General features: G+C 40.8%; 1 protein-coding gene across 5 annotated transcripts in view; it reads left to right on the top strand.

The window, feature by feature from the left end:
* Positions 1-26,138, top strand: part of zc3h3 (zinc finger CCCH-type containing 3) — a 292,758-nt gene that overhangs the window by 77,769 nt on the left and 188,851 nt on the right. For all 5 annotated transcript variants that reach the window (XR_011886238.1, XM_072259794.1, XM_072259780.1 and 2 more), the window contains exon 4: positions 18,995-19,151. Coding sequence is in view for 4 of the 5 variants with exons in the window: in XM_072259794.1 (XP_072115895.1) it covers positions 18,995-19,151 (157 nt within the window). In the remaining variant the exon portion in view is untranslated. The remainder of the gene's footprint in view (positions 1-18,994; positions 19,152-26,138) is intronic.

The raw sequence follows: 26,138 nt of genomic DNA, 5'->3' as shown, positions 1-26,138 counted from the left end.
GAGGGAGAATTAGATGGATTCTTGATAAACAAGTCATGAAAAGTGATTGGTTGTCAACAAAGGAATGGAGAGGTGAAGTTGCATGCAGATCAGCTGTGATCTCATTACATATTGGCACAAGTTTTTGACGAGTTAAGTGGCCTTGTGTTGATCTAATTTGTATGGTCAGATGTAAAAGAAACACTGTTATAGCACATAACCTAAGTTTGGCATAGAATAATTAAAATTGCATGTACTTAATACCCTAGCCACGCACACCTTAGTTGTCCTTTAAACAACGGAAGATTTCCTAGAGAAGTTGCTGAACTTGCTACTTCAAATAAGTGAAATTGACAACACATAGTTAAAGCAGCAGGATATCTGAGATCCCTCCTGGGTTAATAACTACATGTAGTGATATTAATTCATCTCCATCACACTGTTGAGGCTTGATATTTTTCCGGCCTGGTACTTTTGATGAATATGTTCTGTGCCAAGAAAAATAGCAATTCACACAAGTTAAAAAGGCATTCAAATCAATCTTAGTTAGTGACTTCATGCTCACAAAGGGGTTAGTTGAAAATATCAGACTTTCATTGTTTTTGGAAATGGTTAAAATTTATATCTCAACTTTTCAAAAGCAACTTCTGACCAAAAACCGTGGTGGATCAGCGTCCCAGTGTTTTCTGCAAACAGCTTATTGACCCATTTGTTGAACCAACACAGTGACAGGCAAGTAAATAGCGATGGCCACCATTAGACACTTAAGAAATGTCACAGTGGATTTCAGGCATGTAAATTGCTGACGTATGTTCTGCATAGTATTTCTAGATTGTAACCTGGCAACATCTTGACTGGCTCAGCACCAAAGACAATGCACAAAACATGAGCATTGATGACACTGGAAAGCCGGTATACTCTCCAATGGCTAGCCGTACTTCAGTCATAAAGTTTTGTTGTGATAGTCAAAGTTCTGCATTATTGAAGTAATTCCGTTTTAAGTGTTTAGTAGCCCCTTTTGCCGCCCACATTGACACAGGCTTACCACTGCAAGATAATATATCGCGGTTGTCAGACTACAAAGCACAACCATTTTGTGCAGATAGGTAAAATGTCAGAGACCGATCGATTGATCTCCAGCAATAATTATCAAAAGCCAGATCCTTTGCATTGCTTCAGTAAGTTTGAATGTAGTAGGATCTCAATCTTTCCCTTAATAGATCTTTGACAGATGCTCCAAGTGGGTTTATCTGATCCAAGTGTATGGCTATTAAGTGGCATAAAGCAGGAAGGAGAGTTTGAAGAGCAGAGTTACATGGATTCTGTACTGTACTGCACATAGATTTTTGACAGCACCTATTTATCATCTCTGTGTACTGGAAATGTATTTCTGTATTAAGAACCAGCCGGTGGGTGAGATATCAACTTTCTGTGAATTTAACCCTGTCATCTCTTGACTGAAAAAGTGCACAATGGGGAATGTCTTTTTGGAATACATAATAAGTCAGAAGGCCAAATCTGTAAGTTTTTGCTTCCACTGATGTCCATGTAGCCTCCAGTAGCAGGATTACCACCTCATTTGTTTCAATAGGGACTTGGGAAGGAAATAGACCATAAATAGTCCAGCATAGTACAGGTTATTTGGCCCAAGATGTGCTGACCTTTCAAATTACTCTAAGATCAATCTAACCCTTCCATCCCACATAGCCCAGAATTTTTCAAAATAGTAAAATAAGCTTTTAGTTTTTAATTATATTGTTTGTTGTTTATTGATGTTTAATTATGTTTTACTTGTTTAACTATCTTTTTGAATAAATGTATGTTTTAATTGATCTTCAGTGTAAAGTATCCCTCAATGGTGGAATTATTAAAATATTAAAATCAATTGGTGTACAATAACTGACAACTGTACCCACTAGCCTTGTTGATACGGGGTCATTTTAGGAATGGGGCCTCCAGGTAATGTTATCCAAGGCCAGTCACTATCTAGAGCAGGATTCCGAATCTGGGGTCCACAGATCCCTGGGTTAATTCTCCGTGATAGAAAAAGGACCCAACCCCGGCCTAGAGCATGATACTGAACTCTGAGCGAATTGATAAACACAAGACATTCTGCTGATGCTGGAAATTCAGAGTAACGCACACAAATGCTGGAGGAAAGAAATAATTTGTTAATGTTTCCGGCCAAGATCTTTCATCAGGACTGGAAAAAAAGTGGGAAGCAGTCAGAATAAGAAGGTGGGGGGGAAAGGAGGCCTGAATAAGAAGCTGAGGAGAGGGAAAGAGAGGGTTTGAGCAGATTGATCCTTTGCACCTGAGCTAGCTACATGAACACAGCAGGGTTGTGGGTGCGAAGTCTGGATGGGAGTTTCAGCTCTGCACCATATAGTCCATAATCTTGTATGTGGGACTTAATATAGATGAGTTTATATTGTTGCTTTAGGAAACTCAAAATCTTGACTCTATAAATATGGATGAATACAAAGACCTTGGCGTTATTTAGAGCAGCGGTCCCCAACCACCGGGCCGCAAAGCATGTGCTACCGGGCCGCGAGGAAACGATATGAGTCAGCTGCACCTTTCCTCATTCCCTGTCACGCACTGTTGAACTTGAACATAGGGTTGCCAACTGTCCAGTATTTGCCGGGACATCCTGTATATTGGGCTAAATTGGCTTGTCCCGTTATTTTCCCCGCTAAGGTAGAGAGTTCCTATGAAACCTTTCGTACCGAAATGGCTTGAAGCAAAGAAGCAATTACCATTAATTTATATGGGAAAAATTTCTGAGTATTCCCAGACCCAAAAAAAACCTACCAAATCATACCAAATGACACTAACATATAGTAAAAGCAGGAATGATATGATAAATACACAGCCTATATAAAGTAGAAATAACGTATGTACAGTATAGTCGGGAAGATGAAGGCAAAACCGATTTGTGGGGGAAAAAATCCGTACATACGCGCATGCACACATCACATGTGCACGTCACGCATGCGCACACAGGTTCCCGTGCAAGGCTTCATTGTCATGATAGTCTTTCCTGGGGTAAAGTATCCCGGGATTTGACTGCTACTCTTGTCCCTTATTTGGGAGTGAGAAAGTTGGCAACCCTAACTGTTAAAGACATGTTCAGGTGAGTTTAACCCTACTTGAACACCACCGGGTGGGTCGGCCGGTCCGCAAGAATATTGTCAATATTAAACCGGTCCGCAGTGCCAAAAAGGTTGGGTCCCCTGATTTAGAGGTATGCACAGAATAGAACTGTCGAGCAACACCAACAAGTAATCCCTGATTTACCCCTAAGCCTAATCACAGGACAATTTACAATGACCAATTACTCTACCAACTAGCACGTCTTTGGACTGTGGGAGGAAACCAGGGAATTGAACTCCAATGCCTGATGCTGTAATAGCGACACCGCATAATTCCTTGAAAATGAATACAGATAGATAAGGCAATTAAATAGTCATTGGTGTTTAGAGTTTAATAAGGGAACATTCTATCTTGGGTCTGGTCCTGTATAATGAGACAGGTTTTCTTGCAGTTAGGGATCCTCTTGAAAAGAGTGATCACAGTATGACTGCATTTCTCATACAAATGGAGGGTGAAATACTTCGATCTAAAACCAGTGTATTATGCTTAAACAAGGGAGACTACAATGGGATGAGGGAGGAGTTGGATAGGGTAGACTGGGAACATAGGCTATGTGGTGGAACGGTTGAGGAACAGTGGATGAGTTTCAAAGAGATTTTATACAGTGCTCGACAAAAGTATATTCCAGTTAAAAGCAAGGACAGTATGGGTGGGAAATGGATAACTAAGGAAATAAAGGAAGACATCAAACTAAAAGCTTGTGCAATCAACGTCACCAAGAATAATGGAAACTGGAAGATTGGGAAAACTTTAAAAAGCAACAAAGAACCACTGAGCGAGCAGTAAAGGAAGGGAAGATAGATTATGAAAATAAACTAGCACAAAATATAAAAACAGTGAAAGTTTTTATTATATAAAGCAGAAAAGGATGGCCAAAGTGAACGTAGGTCCCTTGGAGGACGAGAAGGGGGAGATTGATATAGGTAACTTGTCAACGGGGTGACCCATTGGGGCACCCTTTGAGAGGAGGGTAGTGCAGTCTGATGTGACCAGAATGAGCGTTAACTTTTCCTAAATGCTATTGGTATCGCTTTGCTTTGGAAACTGAAGTAGAAAACCTCAGTTTATTAAAGAAGAACAACGCGTTGCAAAGACGTATAGCAAAGCAAATATAGCTGCTCCTCGTTTAACGAAGAACACTTTTAATGGCATCATTTCTGGTTTATCTGCCACCCTCATGCCTCTTGTTATCATTCTGGAGACGAGCAGTCCTTTCATCTCTTCTGCTGCTTGTTGTTTGTCTCTAATCCTGGAGACATGCGTAGTCCTCTCCTCCTCTGTCTCTTCTTCTCTCATTTTTTTTTGTCCTGACTTTTTGATCCTGGAGTCGTACAGCCCTGGCCTCATCCGATTCTTGTTCTCTCCCTCTCCTTGCCGCTTCCCGATAACACTTGGCATCATCTCTTGACCATAATGTCCCCCTTCCCTTTCCACGCAGCATAATTAGGCTAACCCTTATTTTTTTTTTACCCTAATGCTGGATAGAAGATGCGAAGCAGTAACACCAAAGGATGCTGATTATTCTTGATGATGTGGTTGGAGCCCTTCTAAATGGACGTGATATAGTCACCGCTGTCCTTTGACTGCAGCAAAGGGTTTTATGGGTGTCTCGAAGTACGTCATTACAATAAGATTTAATTATCTCTTATTGATGGGTGGCAGTTAGATCTGTCCCAATCCTGCACATGCTGATGGTGATTAGCAGAATGTGACCCCTCGAAATAGAGTTGCCCGACCCTTCTGCTCCAGTAGGTGTCGCTGCTGAGGCTGGCCGTGCGCATGTGTCAGGCTGTCGCGTCCTGATTTCCATGATGGCTGATCGGCTCTCGGGTTAAAAGGGAGCCTGTTGATTTTTACGAATGAGAATTTTATACGAATATATAACCCTGAACTTTGCCTGCATTCTGTAAGTTAGCGCATTTTAATTCGATTTAGCCAAAAAAAGTGCCGCTGTGATGCACCGTTTGCGCTAATTGGAGATCACAAACAGACAGATAGAGCGTGAGAGTTTTAGTAGTATATAGATAGATGAGGAAATGGCAAAGGCTTTGAATGACTATTTTGTGTTGGTTTTAATGGTGCCAAATATGTATAACATGCTGAAGAGAGATGATATGGATGCACCGGGAGGTGAGGACCTCGGTACAATAGCTATCACTAAAGGGGTAGTGCTGAGTGAACTTGTGAGCCTAAAGGTAGACAAGTCCCCTGGTCCTGATGGAATGTATCCCAAGGTACTGAAAGAAATGGCAGAAGTTATAGTTGAGGCTTTGGTGATAACTTGTCAAAATTCTCTGGGCTCTGACAGGTCCCAGTGGATTGGAAGGAGGTGAATGTCATGCCACTGTTCAACAAAGGATGGAGGGAAAAGGCAGGTAACTATAGGCCAGTCAGTTTAACAACAGTAGTTGGGGAAAAAGTATGAAGTTGTCATTAAAGAAGAAATAGCAAGACATCTGGAAAGAAGTAGATCAATCAGGCAGACGCAGCATGAATTTAGCAATGGCAGTTCCTGTTTCACGAACTTACTGGAGCTCTTTGAGGATATAACAAGCACAGTGGATAGAGGGGAACGGATGGATGATACTTGGATTTCCAGAAGGCGTTCGATAAGGTGCCACAAAAAAGACTTCTTCATAAGATAAAGATGCATAGAGTTGGGGGTGATGTACTAGCATGGATAGAGAATTGGTTAACCAATAAAACGTAGAGTGTTTGGATACATGGGTGTTACTCTGCTCGGCAATCACTGGCCTGCAACTGTTCACAATATACATTAATGACCTGGAAGAGGGGATCAACTGTAGTGTGCTGATGATATGAATTTGAGTGGAAAAGCAAATTTTGCAGAGAGATATAGATGTGTTAAGTGAGTGGGCAAGGGTCTGGCAGATGGAGTACAGTGTTGGTAAATGCACTTCGGAAGGAAAAATGGAAGATCAGCTTATTTAAATGGCAAGAGATTGCAGCATGCTGCTGTGCAGAAGGACCTGGGAGTACTTGTGCATGAATTGCAAAAGGTTGGTTTGCAGTTCTGGCAGGCTGTCAAGAAGGCAAATGGAATGTTGACCTTCATTGCCAGAGGGATTGAATTTAAGAGCAGGGAGGTTATGCTGCAACTGTATAGCGTACTGGTGAGGCCGCATCTGGAGCACTGTGCGCAGTTTTGGTCTCCTTACTTGAGTAAGGATATACTGGCTTTGGAGGCAGTGCAGAAGAGGTTCACCAAGTTGATTCCAGAGATGAAGGAGTTAGACCATGAGGAGAGATTGAGTCGCCTGGGACTGTACTCATTGGAATTCAGAAGAATGAGAGGGGATCTTAAAGAAACACATAAAATTATGAAAGGGATAGATGACATAGAGACAGGAAAGTTGTTTCCACTGGTAGGTGAGACAAGAAAATTCAGCACAGAGATGAAGAGAACTGCTTTTCCCAAAGAGTGGTGAATCTGTGGAATTCTCTGCCCAATGAAACAGTGGAGGCTACCTCAGTAAACATATTTAAGACAAGATTGGTTAGATTTTTGCATAGGAGGGGAATTAAGGGTTATGCGGAAAAGGCAGGTAGGTGGAGATGAGTCCATGGTCAGATCATTTTTTTTTTGGCATCCGTTAGTCTTGCGAGACCATGGATCTGCGCCTGGAAAGTCTTCAGTCTCCAGGGTGCAGGCCTGGGCAAGGTTGTATGGAAGACCAGCAGTTGCCCATGCTGCAAGTCTCCCCTCTCCACGTCTTCCCTCTCCACGACACCAATGTTGTCCAAGGGAAGGGCATTAGGACCCATACAGCTTGGCACCAGTGTCGTCGCAGAACAATGTATGATTATGTGCGTTGCTCAAGGACACAACGCGTTGCCTTGGCCGGAGCTCGAACTCATGACCTTCAGGTCGCTAGTCCAATGCCTTAACCACTTGGTCAGATCAGCTATGATCTTTTTGAATGATTGTGCAGGCTCAATGGGCCAGATGGCTTATTCCTGCTCCTATTTATAAATTGGTAGAGAATACAGAAGTAAACAAGTAATTATTTTTCTTACAAGCCATTGATTGGTCAGCCATTGTAAAGTACACTATGACCGTCAATACACTTCACCAACTCCCACAGTCCCCGATGGCCCTGTGATTTAATGCTATGAGATCGACATTGAGAGTATTCTTCAGGCATGTGAACACACAGAAAGCATCTGGCCCAGATGGGGTACCTGCCCGTGTACTAAAGATGTGCTGATCAACTTGCTGGAGTGTTCACCAATATCTTTAACCTCTTGCTTCAAGCTAGCATTAATCATACCAGTGCCTAAGAAGAACCTGGTAACCTGCCTCAGTGACTATCATCCAGTAGCATTTACATCAACTGTGATGAAACACATTAACTCTTGCCTGAGAAGTGATTTAAATCTGCTCCAATTTGCCTATTGGCACAGCAGATACCATCTCATTGACTGTACTCTCAACCCTGCAACATCTGAACATCAAAGGTGCATACATCATGCATACACTTATCGACTACAGCTCGGCATTTCGTACGATCATCCCCTCAAAACCAATCAATAAGCTTCAAAACCTTGGTCTCAAAATCACCTTGTGCAGTTGCATCCTCGCATTTCTCACTTGTAGACCCCAGTCAGTTCAGATTGGCAACAACATCTCCTCCATAGTCTCCATCATCACAGGTGAACCACAAGGCTGTGTGCTTAGTCCCCTGCTCTATTTCACTTTACACTTATGACTGTATGGCTAAGCACAGCACCAGTGCCATATTCGAGTTTACTGACGAAACCACTGTTGTTGGCAGAATCAAAGGTGACAAATCAGCATATTGGAGGGAGATTGAAAATCTGGCTGAGTGGTGCCACAATGCCAATGTCTCTGTCAATACCAGCAAGACCAAGGAGCTGATAATTGACTTCAGGAGGAGGGAACTGGAAGTCCCTGAGCCAGTCCTCAGGGAGATCAAACATGGAGAAGGTCACCAACTTTAAATTCCTCATTGATATTTCAGAGGACATGACCTTGGCCCAGCATGCAAGTGCAGTTACAAAGAAAGCACAGCAGCACCTTTACTTTGATGTTTGTGATTATTCAGCGTGACATCTAATACTTTGACAAATCTCTATAGTTGTGTGGTGGAGAGTATATTGACTTGGTGCATCACAGCCTGGTATACAAATGTCAATGCCCTTGACCAGGAATTCCTGCAAAAATTAGTGGATATAGCCTAGTCCATCACGGGTAAAGCCCTCCCCTCCATTGAACATATCTATACAGAGCGCTGTCACAGAAAAGCAGCATCCATCATCAGGCGCCCCCCACCACCCAGGTCATGCTCTCTTCTAGCTGCTGCCATCAGGAAGAAGATGCAGGAACCTCAGAACTCTCACAATCATGATCTACCCTCTTAATTATCAGGCTTTGAACCAGTGGAGATAACTTAATTCAACTTCAGTTGCCCTATCACTAAACCGATTTAGTCACTTTCAAGGTTTCTTCGTCTCGTGTTCTTTATATTTATTGCTTATTTATTTATTATCATTTTTTTTATTATTATTATTATTGTCTCTTTCGTATTTGCACAGCTTGTTGTCTTCTGCATGTTGGTTGTTTGTCCATCCTGTTGGGTGCAGTCTTTCGTTAATTCGATAATGGTTCTTGGATTTACTGAGTCCGCCCACAAGAAAACAAATCTCAGGGTTGTATATAGTGACATGTATGAACTTTGATAATAAATTTACTTTAAACTCCGGCACTTTATTATAGAAAGGTCTTGGAGTGTGCAGCACTGCTCTTATGATTTACATCTGTCGTCTTCAGTAAGGAGAAGATTTGTTAGGCCTAGTGGCCATTTCCCAGTCCAAAAAATTCTTGTATTTCAGATCCACTAGAAATGCAACATAATTGAGTCTTTTTCAAACCACATGGGGAAAAAAAAAGAGAATTGATCTGCTCGCAGTAACTCTGGAATGTGACAGTTCCATTTCTACTACAGCTTTCCTGAGTGAGTTTGCCAAATTGTGAATAGTTCCATGCTGAAGACCCTTGCCCCTGAGGAAATGGGTTGAGACAGAACGAAACAATTTTGTAGTGCACCCTTTTGGATGGAGAAGACTTTCTTCAGGCCCACGCTTTTTATCTCTTCCTCCTTCAGTGGCTCTACCTCTCATTATGTTGTACGATAGTTCTTAGGTGAAGCAGTTACTTCTGCCTTTCCTCTTCAACTTGCTTAACTTACTCAGCTAGTGAAAATTTGGTTGATCATCCCATCCATGTTCCCACATTGCAGAGCCTAGACCATGGGCTGCTTAATCCTCACACCAGGATCGTGATTTCTGTATGCATTTATAAAAGTCACAAGGGTTGCGTCTGTCTCATGATGACAGCAGTGCAGCTTTATAAGCAAAAGCCTGTGCATTGGATACAGCTCTCAGGCTGCAGCTTCAGCAGTTTTTACCTTGCCCACATACGAACCACTATAATATTTTTCTCGTGGTGATGAATTGTATTCATAACATGTTGAAATAACACCAGCACGGTATTGCTGTTCCTCGCTTGCTACAATAATGTTCTTAATTAGAAGAATCTAATGAGATGGATTAGTCATTAGCCCCGACCTCAGTGGCCTGTGGTGTGTTCTCAACTGATAACGGGAGCTCTGGATATTACGTGTAATAAAAATGTGAGCACTTGATTAGAGTGATATGTGCCATTGTGGAATTGGAGCTTTTTTTTTATATAACAAACACTCAAATAGAGATGACTGCAACTGAGATGGTGCTGCACTTTGCCTTTGAGAAGATCCCCTCCACTGTAACCCTTATTGAAGGTAAACTTGAGAGTCTTCCCAGATTTACAGTATCATCAGAGGAAAGTTCTTTGCTAGGTTATGTAGTGTGCCATGTTTCTAGAGCTCCGGTTCTGAGAAATTTCCTGAATCAGATTGGGAGTGGTTGCACTGGTTCAGAGAAGAATGCTGCATTGTTGGTTCTTTGTATAAATGTATTCTATAAAATCTTCAGTTCATCAGAGCCCTTATTGGTTTCTGTCAGTTCAGATTGGCAAAAACATCTTCTCTTCAATCTCCTTCAGTAGAGGTGCACGACAAGCCTGTTCTACTTACTTTGTAGTTATCACTGTGAGGCTAAGCACAGTCCTAATGCCATATTTAAGTTTGCTGATGACACCACTGTCATTGGCTGAATCAGAGGTGGTGATTAATCAGCATAGAGGAGGGTATTTGAAAATTTGGCTGAGTGTTGCCACAAGAATAACCTCTAACTCAATTCCAGCAAGACCAAGAAGTTGATTATTGACTTCAGGAGGAGGAAGCCACTGGCCCATGAGCTAGTCCTCATCATAGAATCAAGAGATGGAGAGGATTAGCCACTTTAAATTTCTCAGTATTATCATTTCAGAAGATTCCAGGACCAACATGTTAGTGCCATTACAAAGAAGATATGACAGCGCCTCTACTTTCTTAGAAGTTTGTAAAGATTTGGCATACAGTATCATCTAAAATTTCACCTAACTTTTATAGATGTACGGTGGAGAGTATACTGACTGGTTGTATCACAACCTGTTTTGGAAACACCAATGCCCTTGAACATGAAATCCTAAAAAACTTAGTGGATATGGTGCAGTCCATCACAGGGATAGTCCTCGCCATCATTGGACACATCTACACAGAGCACTGTCATAGGGAAGTAGCATCCTTCATCAAGCACTCCCACCATCCAGGCCCTCTTCTCACTGTTGCCATCAGGAAGAAGGTACTGGAGCCTCAGGACACACATTACCAGGTTCAGGAACAGTTATTACCCCTCAACTATCAGACTCTTGAACCAGAAAGGATTAACTTCACTTGTCCCATCACTAAACTGTTCCCGCAACCTATGCACTCACTCTCAAGATCTCTTCACCTTATGTTCTTGATATTTATTGCTTATTTAGTCATTATTATTATTATCAATTTGTTTTTGTATTTGCACAGTCTGTTGTCTTTTGCACATTGGTTCTTTTTCCTGTTGGGTGCAGTCTTTCATGGATTCTATTGTGTTTACTTTTACTTACTGCGAATGTCTACAAGAAAACATATCTCAGGGTTGTATATAGTGACATATATGTATTTGGATAATAAACTTAGAACTTTGTATTGATTCCATAGCTGTTCTACATGGGGTCTGGTGCCATTGTAAATCTGGAAGAGCATCATTAATGGGTTGCTTTGTTTCTAGGCTTATCTATACCCTCTCGGTTTTACAGACTGTTGGTCCATATCCTGCCCTCCATTTTACTCCTTCATCAACTTTATTCGCCACACACATTTACATGTACAAACATATTAGGCATTTGCTGTAGTGTGTTGGTGCTACTTGCAACAGAGAACAACAAATTACAAAGAATAAAGAATTGTGTAAAAATAAAGTTGTATATAAATATCATATTGTAGTTTCTCAAATATGAGCCCAACATTCCTAGAATTTCTATGGAAATCCTATCTGATTTTCACTTTTGTGAAGTGATAGAACAACTCTTTCCAATCTTTTTCATAGCATCTTCTCTGGAGTCATTCAATCAATTTTTAATCTCAAAATGTTTGTAGTCTAGGATATAGTTAACCACATAATCACTCTCTGCTTTATTATTACATAGGGTAGGACACACTTGCCTAGTACCACACTGTTTCATCAGTGAATCACTAATGTGACTTTTTTCTACACTTACACATTTTATCTTGTGTTCCCCAAACTTACTACTATTTATCCAGAGAGTGTTTCTGCCTAAATGCTGAAGATTTGATTCTTTCAACAGAAGCTGATGAATATCTGGAATTTCCTACTACAGGTCATGGAAGTACTTATATTTTGTTAAAGATCAGGGAATGGAGAGTTATATAAAACTGTCACAAAAGAGGCAATGAAACCTGAAGCAGACCCACCATGTTTGTTTGAATGGTGGAGAGGGCTAAGGGACTGACTGGCCTGCTCATGCACCTGCTTTCTTATGTGCTAGCTAACATGTCGTAACTTCTTTGATCCTGAATTCTAAATTCTAATCCTTTCTTAAATCTGTATGAGAAATTGTAGTCCATATGGAACCTCAAGTCTGGTACACAATTTAGTTTTATTGCTAATCCAGTTCATTATCAACTTTCTCTCCTGATCTTTGTGTCTTCCATTCTTTTTAGTGCTTTATCATGTAAATCGATCTCAGCTTTGAACATACTCAGCAACTGAGCAGCCATAACCCTCTGTAGTGAAGAATTCTGAAAATGCTATACAGAAATTCTTCATCATCTGACTATTGGGATGACCAAAGCCAACATCTTCAGTTCCCATCACATGGAGTGTTCCTCAGCTATTGATTCCATCCTCTCCATGGCAATAGCGTGAAACTGAACTGGACTGTGTACAACTTTAGTATCATATTTGATCCCAAATTGAATTTTGCATCACAATTCCGTCATCTCTCAAATTCTTATTTTTTTTTTTGCATGTCATCTCACTCATTTCCCTGACTATAACCTCCTGAAACATGCACAAGAGACTGTAGATGCTGGAATCTGAAACAACAATGTGCTGGAGGAACTTAGTCATGCAGCATCTACTGGAGGAAAGAAATTGGTTAATGTTTTAGGTTGAAACATCAGACCTGATGCAGGGTTTCAACTTTGAAATGTCAGTAATTTCTTTCCTCCTACAGATACTGCATGACCTGCTGAGTTCCTCCAGCACATTATTTTTTGACTATTACCATTACACTTTTAGCCAGTTCCCTCATTTTATTTGCCATATCTTTGAGCACAACCAAATTGGCTTTCAATCCTAACTCTCACTAAGCCTCATTCACCCAAATAGTTGCTGAACCGTAAGAACTGACAGGTAGGCAATGCTTTAATGTTTTAAACTGCTCCATAGCATTCTCCTATTCTCTGATCTGTCCACTTTCCAGTGAAGTGCCTCAGAGAAATTACCATATTAATGTTCTAATATGAAGCTTATTCCGAAACTTTTATATATAACAAGTGGCTTTAGATAAGTCTGACGGAGTGAGAGTTGCCACTTCATGGTAAAATCTTTATATTATCACATTTATTAAAGCAGCAATCTGTAAGGTGGGAGGTGGGGTGGAGATATGTCTCCACCAAAGGAGGTGTAAGGAGCACCTTCCTTCTGCTAGCCTGCAAGTCACCCTTGGGTAAGGTGTAGCACCTGATCAGCCCCCTGATCAGAGTCAGATGGAGCCATGGGAGCAGGTGGTGGATGGTCATATGAGCAGCTGGTGTATATCACAAGTCCTAGTTGACCACTGACACCAGGCAATCTCTGAAGAGTATTGATAATGGCTGGGGTCACCCATCTTGTAAAGACACTGCCCAGAAAAATGGCAGACCACTTAATTTGCCAAGAACAATCATGGTCATCGAAAGACCATGATTGTCTATGTCGTACAACACGGCACATGATGATGATGAAGAACCTGTAAGGATGTGTTCCTATTTTTTCATTATTCCTAAAGTGTTAATCTATTCTCTACTTCAATTCCACAAGAGAAAACAAAACGTTTGCCAGCTGTTTCAGAGAGACACGAGATATTGCAGCTGTTAGTAATCTTGAGCAACACAGAATGCTGGAGAAACTTAGCGGGTTCAGGTAACATTTGTGGAGGGAAATAAACAGTTGATGCTTCCGTTCTGATGAAGGGTTTCAGCTTGAAAAGTTGAGTGTATATTTTCCTTTATAGTTGGTACCTGACCTTTGTTGTTAGAACATAGAAAATATACAGCGCATTGCAGGCTCTTCAGCCCACCATGTTCCGTCGACTATGTAACCTACTCTAGAAGCTGCCTAGATTTTTCCTGCCACTTAGTCCTCTATTTTTCTAAGCTCCATGTACCTATCTAAGAGTCTCTTAAAAGACCCTATTGTATCCACCTCTACCACCTTCACTGGCAGTGCATTCCACGCACCCACCACTCTGTGTGGAAAAATTCACCTCTGACATCCCCCTTGTACCTATTTCCAAGCACCTTAAAACTATGCCCCTCCTATTAACTATTTCAGCCCTGGAGAAAAAGCCTCTGGCGATACACACGATCAATGCCTTTCATCATCTTATACAGCTTTATCAGGTCACCTCTCATCCCCCGTCGCTCCAAGGAGAAAAGGCCAAGTTCACTCAACCTATTCTCATAAGGCATGCTCTCCAATCTAGGCAAAATCCTTGTAAATCTCATCTGCACTCTCTATAGCATCCACATCCTTCCTGTAATGAGGTGACCACAACTGAACACCATACTCCAAGTGCAGTTTAACTATACTCCAAGTGGGATTTAACTTTTCTAGCTGTAACATTACCTCACGGTTATTGAACTCAATCCCACGGTTGATGAAAGCCAATACACCCTACGTCTTCTTACCAACACTGTCAACTTACACAGCAGCTTTGAGTGTCCTGTGGACATGGACCCCAAGATCTCACTGATCCTCATGCTGCCAAGATTCTTACCGTTATTCCTACCCACACCCAAGAACCTGAAATGGTGGTGGGGAGAAGACCCCGCTTGTTTTCTTTGTCAAGCACCTGCATCACTAACACACATTTTAACAGGATGCACCACAAGCCTCACCTAGGGGTGGTACACTTGGCAGCATAACCAAGTTCTCAGACAGCTGGCATCAATCTTGGAGCAGAGGTGAATCACCACAAATGCTCTCCCACAAACATCGGCAGGAAATGTCCACATCACACGATTTGTACCGGCAGGCCAACCTCCAGAGCACCATATAACATCACGGGATTGGAAAATGGATGTGGACTTGGAAAAAAAGCTTGTGTTTCCCCGAGACATTGCAGCTACCACACTCCGGCCAGACATGGTCCTGTGGTCCATAACTGCCAAGCTGGCATATGTTGTGGAATTGACAGTACCATGGGAAGATGGTGTCGAAGAAGCTTATGAGAGGAAAAAGACCAAGTACTCTGAACTGGCAACTGAAGCTGCCCAGAATGGCTGGAAGACCAAGATTTGCCCTGTAGAAGTGGAAGGCAGGGGATTCGTTGCTACATCTACGACCAGTCTATTGAAGAAGATGGAGGTGAGAGGTCACTCCCTCCAACAAGCAATCAAGCCCTTGTTAAATGAAGCAGAAGAAAGCAGCAATTGGATTTGGATTAAAAGGAAAGACAACAACTGGGCTGCAAGATGAAGACAGGAGGGTATGGAACTGAGGGTGATGTATCTGGGACACCAGGTAGCATCAATGAGGCCTCTGGAGACATCGTGGGCCTATCAACGAAACATCAAAGAAGGAGGGTGCCCACCTAATGACCCCGATAACATACCTACTCTCCCTTCTTGTCACCACTCCAAGCCCACTGCCAACATCGAGAGTGCCGACTTACCATGAGGATTGAAACATCTAGTGGTTCTACATATTTTGTCTTCAAATTTGACCGACCGAGATGAACCACTTAACTCTTATCTGGGTTGAACTTATCTGCCACTTCTCAGCCCAGTTCTGCATCTTATCGATGTCCCGATGTAACCTTTGACAACCATCCAGACTATCCACAACACCCCCCAGCTTTTGTATCATCAGCAAACTTATGAACCCACCTTTCTACTTTCTCATCCGGATAATTTATAAAAATCACAAAGAGGACGGTTCCTGGAACAGATCCCTGGGGAACACCACTGGTCATCGTCCTCCATGTAGATTATGAACCATCCACAATTGCCCTTTGCCTTATGTGATCAAGCCAATTCTGGATCCACAAAGCAAAGTCTTCTTGGATCCCATGCCTCTTTGCTTTCTGAATGAGGCTCGCATGGGGAACCTTAACAAGTGCTTTACTTAACAAGTCCATATACGCTACATCCACTGCTCTACCTTCATCAATGTATTCTGTTACATCCTCAAAGAATTCAATCAGGTTCGTAAGGCATGACTTGCCCTTGACAAAGCCAGGCTGACTATCCCTAATCAGATTATGTCTCTCCAACTGCTCATAAATCTTGCCACTCAGGATCTTCTCCAACAACTTGCCTACCACTGAAGTAAGATTCACTGGTCTATAATTTTCTGAGTTATCTCTACTCCCTTTCTTGAACAAGGAAACAATGTTTGCAACCTTCCAATCCTCTGGTACTTCTCCCATCCCTATTGATGATGCAAAGATCATTGCCGGAGCCTCAACAATCTTCTCCCTTGCTTCCCACAGTAGCCTGGGGTATATCTCATCCGGTCCCGACGACTTAACTAACGTAATACCTTTCAAAAACTCCAGCACATTCTCAAGTGTTTCAGTCCATTTTAAGTTATCCCCACAATTGCCAAGGTGATCTTCACTGGTGAATATTGAATTCCTTCAGCACTTTGTGTGTTTTTTCAACTATATCTTTTTTTGCTTTGCTTATTGCATTGTGACTATGTAGAGCAGCCTTTCTCAACTTTTTTGCCCTGGAGGAACCCTTGAAATAATTTTCAAGTCTCAGAACACCTGCGTAAAAGTTATCATCTCTACAGCTCATGATACATTAGCGTGATCAGTGAGTCATAGATAAAATAATCCAAAAATAATTGTCAGTGCTCTTTTGAGTAGAGAATGGATTTTTAGCCAACCTTTCTTGGAAAAATATCGGGTAGTTAAGCTTAGCTTACCTTTCTTGAAATTAATCTCTTTCCCTTTTATAAATTTTAAGAACTCATAAGGAAAATGTAATAAATTTCTGTTAAATAACTGGCTTAAACCAAAATGGGATTTTATTTTTCTAAAGGTAGTTTCAGTATATTTGATTTAAGTAAAGGTTGTAAATTGATTTTAGTTAACACTACTTACAGCATGAAAATTTGACAATTTGAATAATAAAGTAACTAAAAACCATAAGCCAGAGCAATATGAATGAAAATATAGCCTAAGCCACAATTTTATACAAGACCTTGAGGAAACATTTTCTTATGAAGTGACATGATCAGGCTGAAATATAGGCCTGGCATGTGAAGCCTGTGCTTGTTTTTTTGCTGCACAATACTCAATTCTGCACTGAACCTGCAATATGCACACAAGGATTTCACCTTCGACTGAAATGAGATCGTCTCTATCCTTGCTTTTGATGTTTGTTAAACAAGAAAAAGCTTGCTCACACATGTAAGAAGTTGAAAACTGAGGCAAAATGTTCATTGCTTTCCTATGAATGGCAGGATACTCTTCTTTCACAGAAAGCCAGAAGTTGCTTTGGGACAGATCAGTAGATCTCATCTTGAGTGCATGATCAAATAGCATCTCACAAAGTTCTTCCTCTTCTCTCAAAGTCAAGTTCTCAGGCTGAGCAGAAGATTCAGAGAAAGTGTCCTTCACCCAGTCATACATTTGTGTTAAAAGAGAGGAAAAATATTGTTCAATTTTATTCTGCAGTACTTCCAGGTGGTTTTCAGAAAGTTTCCAGTCTTATTGATATCTTTCCTCACTCTCAAGCCCAAGCAGCGGTGGAAACATTTCAAGATTTACTTTTGCAGCATAATTTTACCAAAGATTCAGTTTCTTTTCAAATCCAAGAATTTTGTCACTTGAAGTCAAAACATTTCCTCCAGGCCCTTGAAGAGACTTCAACTGGTTCCTATGATGAAAAATGCCTGCTAAGTAGCCTAGTTTTTGCACCCATTCTTCATCTTCAAAGTACTTAGCAAAATCTAACGTGATTGCTAACCAGTCTGCTTGGCCACTGCCCACCATCGTGATTGATAGTGTTGCACGAAGTTCAAAAAAGATTTTCTTTTTAAATCATGGTCTCTCACAGAACCCTGAGCAACCTCTGGCTGAACCCCAGTTGAGAAACCCTGAAATAGAGTATACAGAAGGACATTGAGTTAGTCAAGTCAGACTTGCATTTGATGTAGATGAAAAATTTGATTTATTTATCATATGTACATTGAGACAGTGAAACCTACAGTGAAATTTGTTTTTCTATCAATGGCCATCACAATCAGATCTGCTGGGCAATCCGCAAGTGTCATGGTGCTTCCAGCCGCGACGTATCATGGCCACAACTTACTGATCCTAACTTGTACATCTTTGGAATCTGGGAAGAAACTGGAGGAAACCCATGTGGTCACTGGGAGGTCATACAATCTCCTTACAGACGACAGCAGGAATTGAACCCTAATCTTATACCTGGTGTTCTGAAGCTGTATGCTAGCTACTATGCTGCTGTGTCACCCACAGTCATGAGGCTAACATATTTGTTAAGTTGTCACTGCAAAAAAAAAACTTTGAAAAAATTTCCTACAGGTCCAGCAGCGCTCATGGTCATTCTTTCTAGTCTTGGTTCATATTTTAACAAAGAAATAAGATAGGCCATTTCAGGTTCATGCTTCAATTCTGTCATTCTGTTAATTATGAGTGATCTTTATCTAACTTTAATTTTACTTGCCTGGTTTCATGTTTCTGAAAGCCACAGTTTAACTGAAATCCAACAATCTCATTTTGAAATTAATGTTTGAACCCCAACGGTATTTGGGGAAGAAACAACACAAAAAGTGCTGGAGGAGATTAACGAATATGGCAACTTCTCTGGAGGTAAATGTTGCATGTCCATTTTCCTCCATTGATGCTGTCCGACATGCTTTCTGTGTTGCTCCAGATTGCAACATCTACAGAACATCTTGTGTCTCCGGTTTTAAGGTTATGTCCCTTGATCTAGAGACCCCACAATGATAAATTTTTTTTTCACTAACTACACTTACTGATTATTGAAATTCATTTCACTACTTGGTGGTACTTTTTTCTGGTATTTTGTCTTCATTGCTTGACCAATGTATATATGTTGTTTAAGTTATTTATTACTTTTTTATGCTTACACAGGTTTAAGTTCCTCATTCTCAGTGAAAAACCCTTCAAGCAACAGACTAATCAATACAAGGTATAAAATAGTGAAGAAGAATGCAGGTTTCAATAATTTGACAACAAGCTCATCTGCTTTTTCCTGGAGGACTAAAAAGGTCAACAGCTCCTGTGTAAGGTAATCTTATATTTCAAAACTAACTGTGTGTTTCTGACTTCATCAGATGCTGGTCCAATACTCTTTGAGTTAGAGACTTCAGTCGTACACATGACAAGACATAATTCTGCCTTGGTTGTACGTGTGTACTTTGTGTTGAACATCTCAATGACTATAAGGATGCAAGATCTCTTGCTGGTTTTTGTTTGCCTTGTTCCAGGGTAACAGTAGCCTATTGTGACTAATCAATTGTGTTGCCTTAATCAAATCGACTCTGAAGGTTTTAATTCCTAATTGATTGCACAGAGCCATCAGAAGGACTTGTGCACCTAATCTTCATAATTCAATCTGATCCTTGACTTTTTCTTCTAAACTGTAGAGCTGACTAGTTGTACCAAGTGAACATTTTTATACGCTGATTTCATTTTTTGTGGTTACATTTCCAATAAGAGATTTTGGTCAATTAAAAAGATATTTTGTTTTAAACAAAAATATACGAATCTGTTCAACCTATGATTCCTACTACTTGTTTGTCTATATTATAGTTTGGTGATCTCTTTCTGTTTTTAATATTTTTAATACCCATTATAAATAATCCTAACAATGTGATCAGACAGAAATGGCAGTTTTATTATTATTTCTAACTGAAGATGATGCATATACTAACATGTAGATTATAAATTCTCAGTTCCTTATTGTGATTGCCACTTCAGCTAAAACATTGCAATTGGGTGTTTTGGTCTTTCCAAATAGTGAGATCAACTTTTATCGGCACAAATGGCTGCTGATGCTGTAATCTGGAGCAAAAACCAAACTGCTGGAGGAGCTCAGTAGGTCAGGCTGCATATGTGTGGCAGATGGTCAAGATCCTGCATAAGTCTTGATGCACTCATGGTAGTCATTATAAATTCTGAGAGTGCAGTCTCCTTTTGGAACACAATTATTAAATGTTCTTTAAAAATGAAAATACTAGTAATTTGGAAAAAAGGTTGTAAGATTTTATTTAAGCTATCTTTGTAGGCAAGGGCATTTCTAGATGTACAAACATTTCCAGTTGATCATGCATACCCAAACTATGTTATGCTGGCTTGAAAGGCCGAATGGCCTACTCCTGCACCTATTGTCTATTATTTTGTAGCACAGGTAATCCATAGTGGAGATCAAATATCTAGTATTGTAAGGCCTTTACTGAATTGCAAAAGCATTTTACAGTTCCCAAATTTTCCATAGTTTAGTAAGATTACTTTGAAGCTAGATCGTAATTTAGTTTGCCGAATCAAATTATTTTAATCATATGAGTACCATTCATACCATGAAAGACACAAACTGAAGTAACAGCATGGCAACCAGTGTTGTTAAAAAAGTAAGTCTATAAGACCATAAGATAAAGGAGCAGAATTAGGCCATTTGGCCTATTGTGTCTGCTCCGCCATTTCTTCATGGCTAATCCATTTTTCCTCTTAGCCACAATCTCCTGCCTTCTCTTCATATCCCTTCATGCCCTGACCAATCAAGAAATCTATAAATCTCTCTTGTCTTAAACATACATAAAGACTTGGCCTCCACAGCTGCCTGTGGCAAGGAATTCTACAGGTTCACCACTCTGGCTAAAGAAATTCCTCCTCATCTCCATTCTAAGAGGATGCCCCTAGGCTGAAACTTACCCACCATAGAAAACGTCCTCTCCACATCCACTCTATCAAGGTCTTTCACCATTATATAATATAAATACATTTTATTTGTTGTAATTTGTTCCGATTTGATTCACAATTTATGTTCACAATTGGGTGCTAATGTAGCAAGTGCTTTTGGTCATAATGATGATCCTCATACAAGATAAACATATAACAACTGATCACCAAAGATGCTGTGTATGGTACTTATGTAGTGCAATAGTCCGTTTACTGCAACGGGAATTAATTTAAAGTGAGTAAAATGTTTATGTTTATTATGTAGCATTTTCAACAATTTTGCCACATTAGTTTTGTGCATCAATTTGTTTTCTAGAGCAATCAGTAAAGTAGTGGTCTTGTTTATTTTGTTGATTTTTGATGGATTTCCTGTTCCTCTGGTAATTTTTTTTTGTTGGAATTTAGCATTCAGATACATTGAAGATGTTTTCTGTTCTCTCTTGAGACATGATTTTGCTTTTAGTCCAATGACATACCGTGTTTATGATCATTTAGCTATTAAATCCTCTGGACTTGCTCATCAAACCAAAATTGTTGTTTTTTTGGTTGAGAAGCTTTGTAGTTTAACAGGTGGATATTATGTGGTTCTTCCGCCTGACGAGGTACTGTGGATGCTGTTTGATTCCTGCTTGCTAGAAGTTGTCAGGTTGTTTATGAGGAGCTTGCTTTGTTCCTGGGTCTTTGGGTCCTTTAGTATTAGTTTTCCTGTGGCAGCGTTTTTGTCACCACCTCTTTTTGGGAATGGAGATGATTACTGACCCAACCGCAGAGTAAGCAATGGTGGTATAAGTAATAAAGTCACCATGCAATCTGTCATTCAGATGGTGACATAATCTAGTAGATGCCTCTGCTCTATCTGAAATCTTTTGCCTGTTTCTTTGATGAAATAAGGTGCTGAATTTGACAGAGCCGTATTGCAAGACTTTTGTGGGGAGAAGGACCACGACTAAACTTGGTTTTCCTTACTACTTTTTGCTTATCATATCATTCAGGATTTCAAGCCACCCACTTAATATCCTTAAGCTCTGGCAAAACCATCAAACCCAAAGGCCAACCTTACTGATATCCAAGAATGGGTAAGGAGGAATTAAATAGATTGGCCTATGTTCTCAAGAATTTAGAAGACTGAGAGGTCATCTCATTGGTGTACAAAGGTCTTAAAGGTTTGGTAAGGTAGATGCATTCTTGTGGTTCCATTGGCTCTTGAAACAGATGGCACAGTCTCAAATTAAAGTGTCAACCACTCAAGGCAAGCAATTTCTTCACACAAAGAAGAGTGTATCTTTGGAATTGTCTACCCAAATGGCTTGCATAAGCTTAGTCAGTGAGTATTGTTCATAACACAGACGGACAGACTTTTATATATGAAGTTAATGAGGAGAAATGATGAAATTAGAGCCTAATGGCTGAGGGTAAGAATGATCTTGTATAGCACTCTTCGGAGCAGCACAGTTGTCTTAGTCTGCTACTGAAATTGCTCCTCTGTTCAATCAAGGAGGCATGCAGAGGGTAAGAAACATTGTCCAGAATTACCAGGATTTTCTGTGGGGTTCTTTGTTGTACCACAGCTTCCAGTCTGTCTCGCTTGACTCCTAAAGCAGAGCCAACCCTTCTAACCAGTTTATTGAGGCTGCTGGCATTGCCTGTGTTAATGCCATTGCCCGAGCACACTGCATAGAAGATTATACTGGCAACAACGGGCTGGTAGAACATGTGAAGGAGAAGTCTGCATATTCCAAAGGACTTCAGTCTCCTCAAGAAGTAGAGGTAACCTTGGCCCTTTTTGTACACAACTTCTCTGTTGGTGTTCCACTCAAATCTGTCATCTAGGTGCACCCCCAGCCTTCCTGATTTATTTCTTAAGTGTTTTCGTACATTTCTTATACTCCATAAGCACCTCATTTGTTCCTGCTTGCCTATCCCTGCTATGCACCTCCTTTTTTCTCTTAACCAGGGCCTCAATGTCTCTTGAAAACCAAAGTTTCCTACACTTGTTTATCTTTATCTTTTATTCTTACAGGTACATGCAATCTTTGTACTCTCAAAATTTTGTTTTTGAAGTCCTCCCACTTTTCAAGTACTCCTTTGCCAGAAAACAGCCTGTTCCTATCCACACTTGCCAGATCATTTCTGATAACAGCAGAATTGGCCTTTCTGTAATTTAGAATCTCAGACCAGACCTATGATTTTGCATATTTACTTTGAAACTAATGGCATTATGCTCACTGGATGCAAAGTGTCCCCCTACACAAACTTCTGTCACCTGCCCTGTCTTATTCACGAATAGCAGAACAAGTATCACAAGAGGGGCAGGACTGGCTGCTCAGTATTTCGGTGTTCCATTGTTTTAGATGGGACAGAACAGGAGCTATACATACTGACTAAGGAAACTTTTCTGAACACATGACAAACTCCATTCCATCTAGTCCCACTCAATATGTTAGAAAGTTAAAATCACCTACTATAACAGCTGAATCACAAGCAAAATCTGTAGATGCTGGAAATCCAAGCAACACACAAAATGCTGGAGGAACTGAGCAGACCAGGTAGCATCTGTGGAAAAGAGTATATTCAACGTTTTGGGACAAGACCCTTCATCAGGATGTCTTGATGAAGGGTCTGGGCCCGAAACATTGACTACTCTTTTCATCCCATTCCAGCATTTTGTGTGTGATTCTATAACAGCCTTATCTTTCTTGAAAGAGTCTGCAATCTCTTTACAAATTTGTTCCTCTAAATCCCGTGGAGTTTTGGATAGGCAGTAACATAGCCCCATTAACGTGGTTATACCTTTCTTATTTCTCAGTTCCATCCATAACGCCACATTAGTCAAGTTCTCCAGTATGTCCTGACACAGTACTGCCATGACATTTTACCTGACTAGTAACGCCATCCCTTCTGCTCTGTCACATCTAAAACGATGGAACTCCGGAATATTGAGCTCCCAGTCCAGCCCCTCCTCCAACCAAGTCTCACTAATAGCTGCAATGTCATAATTCGAGGTGTTGATCCAAACCCTGAGCTCATCTGCCTTTCCTGTGATACTTCTTGCATTGAAACATGTGCAGCTCAGGACATTAGTTGCATGAGTCTCAACCTTTTGATTCCTCACTTTGTCTGAGGTCTTACAAGTGTCTGCCTCCACAATCTCTCCACTACCTTGCTGACACTCTGGTTCCCAAACCCTGCAACTTTAATTTAAACCCCACCATATAACATTAACAAACCTTTCTACTAGGATGTTAGTCCCCCTCCAGTTCAAGTACAAACCATCCCTTCTGTACAGGTCCCACTTTCCGTATGATTCAAAAAAATCATAGCCCCCCCCCCCCCCCATCCTACAACTCTTTAACCACGTGTTAAACTGTATAACCTTCCTAGTTTTGGCCTCACTAGCACGTGGCACGGGTAGCAATCCTGAAATCGCAACCGTGGAGGTCCTGCCCTTTAACTTAGCACCTAACTCCCTGATCTCCCTTTGTAGAGCCTTGCCACTCGTTCTACCCATGTCATTCGTACCTATATGATCGCAACCTCCGACTGTTCACCCTCCCACTTTTAGAATGCTGAGGACTTGATCCGACATTTTCAGGACCCTGGCACCTGGGAGTAGGGGGAGAGGCAACATGCCATCCAGGAATTTTATTCTTGCCCAGAACCTGTTGTCAGTTCCCTTAACTAATGAATCCACTATCTCCACAGCACACCTCTTCTGCCCCCTTTCCATCAGAGTCACAAAGGCAGACTCAGTACCAGAGACCTGATCACTGTGACTTTTCTCTGTTAGGTCATCCCCCAAAGTGGTAATACCTGTTGTTGAGGGGGATGATCACAGGGGTACTCCGCACTGGCTGTTTAACCTCTTTCCCCTGACAGACTAGCACCCAGTTTCCTGTGTCCTGCCTCTCTGTATGTCCTGTGTATGATCCTTTCAGCCTCCCAAATGATCCAGAGTTCATCCAGTTCCAGCTCCAACTCCTTAACTCTGATCATTAGAAGCTGCAGCTGGATGCGCTTATCGCAGTTGCAGTCATCAGGGACACTGGAGAAATTCCTGCCTTCCCACATGAGGAGCTTTTAACTATCCTGCCTGGCAACTCTACTGTCCTAACTGAGCAGATATAATGAAGGGAAGGAAAAAAAAAACAAAACCTAGAGCTTTTCTTCATTTTGCTTTCATTGACTGAGGTCTGTCTTCGCTGAAGCCTTGAAGAGCTAAAGCCTCAAGATCAACACTCTAACTCTGTCCACTCTGACAATGGCCATAGCACTTGCCCCTGCCTTCCTTTAATTTGCTCTTGCTAATCAATCCCAGAAGCTGATTGGTCACTGGTCAGAGCTGAATTGTGTTACTGCGATCCGCCGTTGCTTTTTTCTACTGGGTCAGTGGACCTGAATGACATCGCCTCCTCTTAAACTTCTGATGTCCTGATTGGTCACTGGTCAGAGCTCAATTACCTTATGATCATAATGTGCACAAAGTTGTTGGTATCCAATTAAGACTTTAATTTGATTCCTCTCACTATGACTTGCTGACATCTTTAAAGACCAACTGATTCTTACTTTCTACTCCACCTTCACCCCAGTTCTTTCACAGCCTTTATTATTGTTTTATTATATATCTTCTTTCTGTTTTCCAGTAGTTTTCTTTATACCATTTTCAACCATATGTCTTTCATTACTATCTTTAAATATCACTTTATCTTTTTACATGGAACTTAGATTTTCTGGTACTCTCAATAAATTGTTTCAATAATCCTTGAGAATCTTGAGGAGAGGAACTAAGCTCAAGCAGCATCTGTGGATGAAAGGAATTGTTGATGTTTCGGGACAAAACCCTGCATCGTTTCCTGATGTAGGATCTCAACCTAAGACTTTGGAAGTTTCTGTTCTCCCAAAAATGTTTCTCAACCTATTGACTTACTCCAGCAGATTGTTTATTACTTTCCATTATCCCCATTTATTTTAATTATGAGTGGCTTAGAAATGTATACCACATTGGGATATGAACCATGGAGATGCACAGGTAATTTCAGGTGTGGCACAGTAGCGTAGTGGTAAGCATTAACACTATTACAGCACCAGTCACTTGAGTGTAATTCTGCCTCTGTCTTAAAGGAGTTTGTATGTTCTTCTTGTGACCAAGTGGATTTCCTCAGGATGTTCTGGTTTAGTTGATTAATTGGTTACATGAATGTAATTTGGTGGTGCAGGCTTATTGAATTGTTGGGGCCTGTTACTGTGTTGTATCTCTAAATAACAAAATAAAATAAAGAATGATTATCACACACTTTTTCATATAACTTCTAAAGGTCAA

The sequence above is a fragment of the Mobula birostris genome, chromosome 1 (assembly GCF_030028105.1).
Source record: "Mobula birostris isolate sMobBir1 chromosome 1, sMobBir1.hap1, whole genome shotgun sequence".
In the NCBI taxonomy this organism is placed as follows: Eukaryota; Metazoa; Chordata; class Chondrichthyes; order Myliobatiformes; family Myliobatidae; genus Mobula; species Mobula birostris.
Note: the sequence above shows the minus strand (reverse complement) of the source record. Positions and strands in the feature narration are given on the sequence as shown.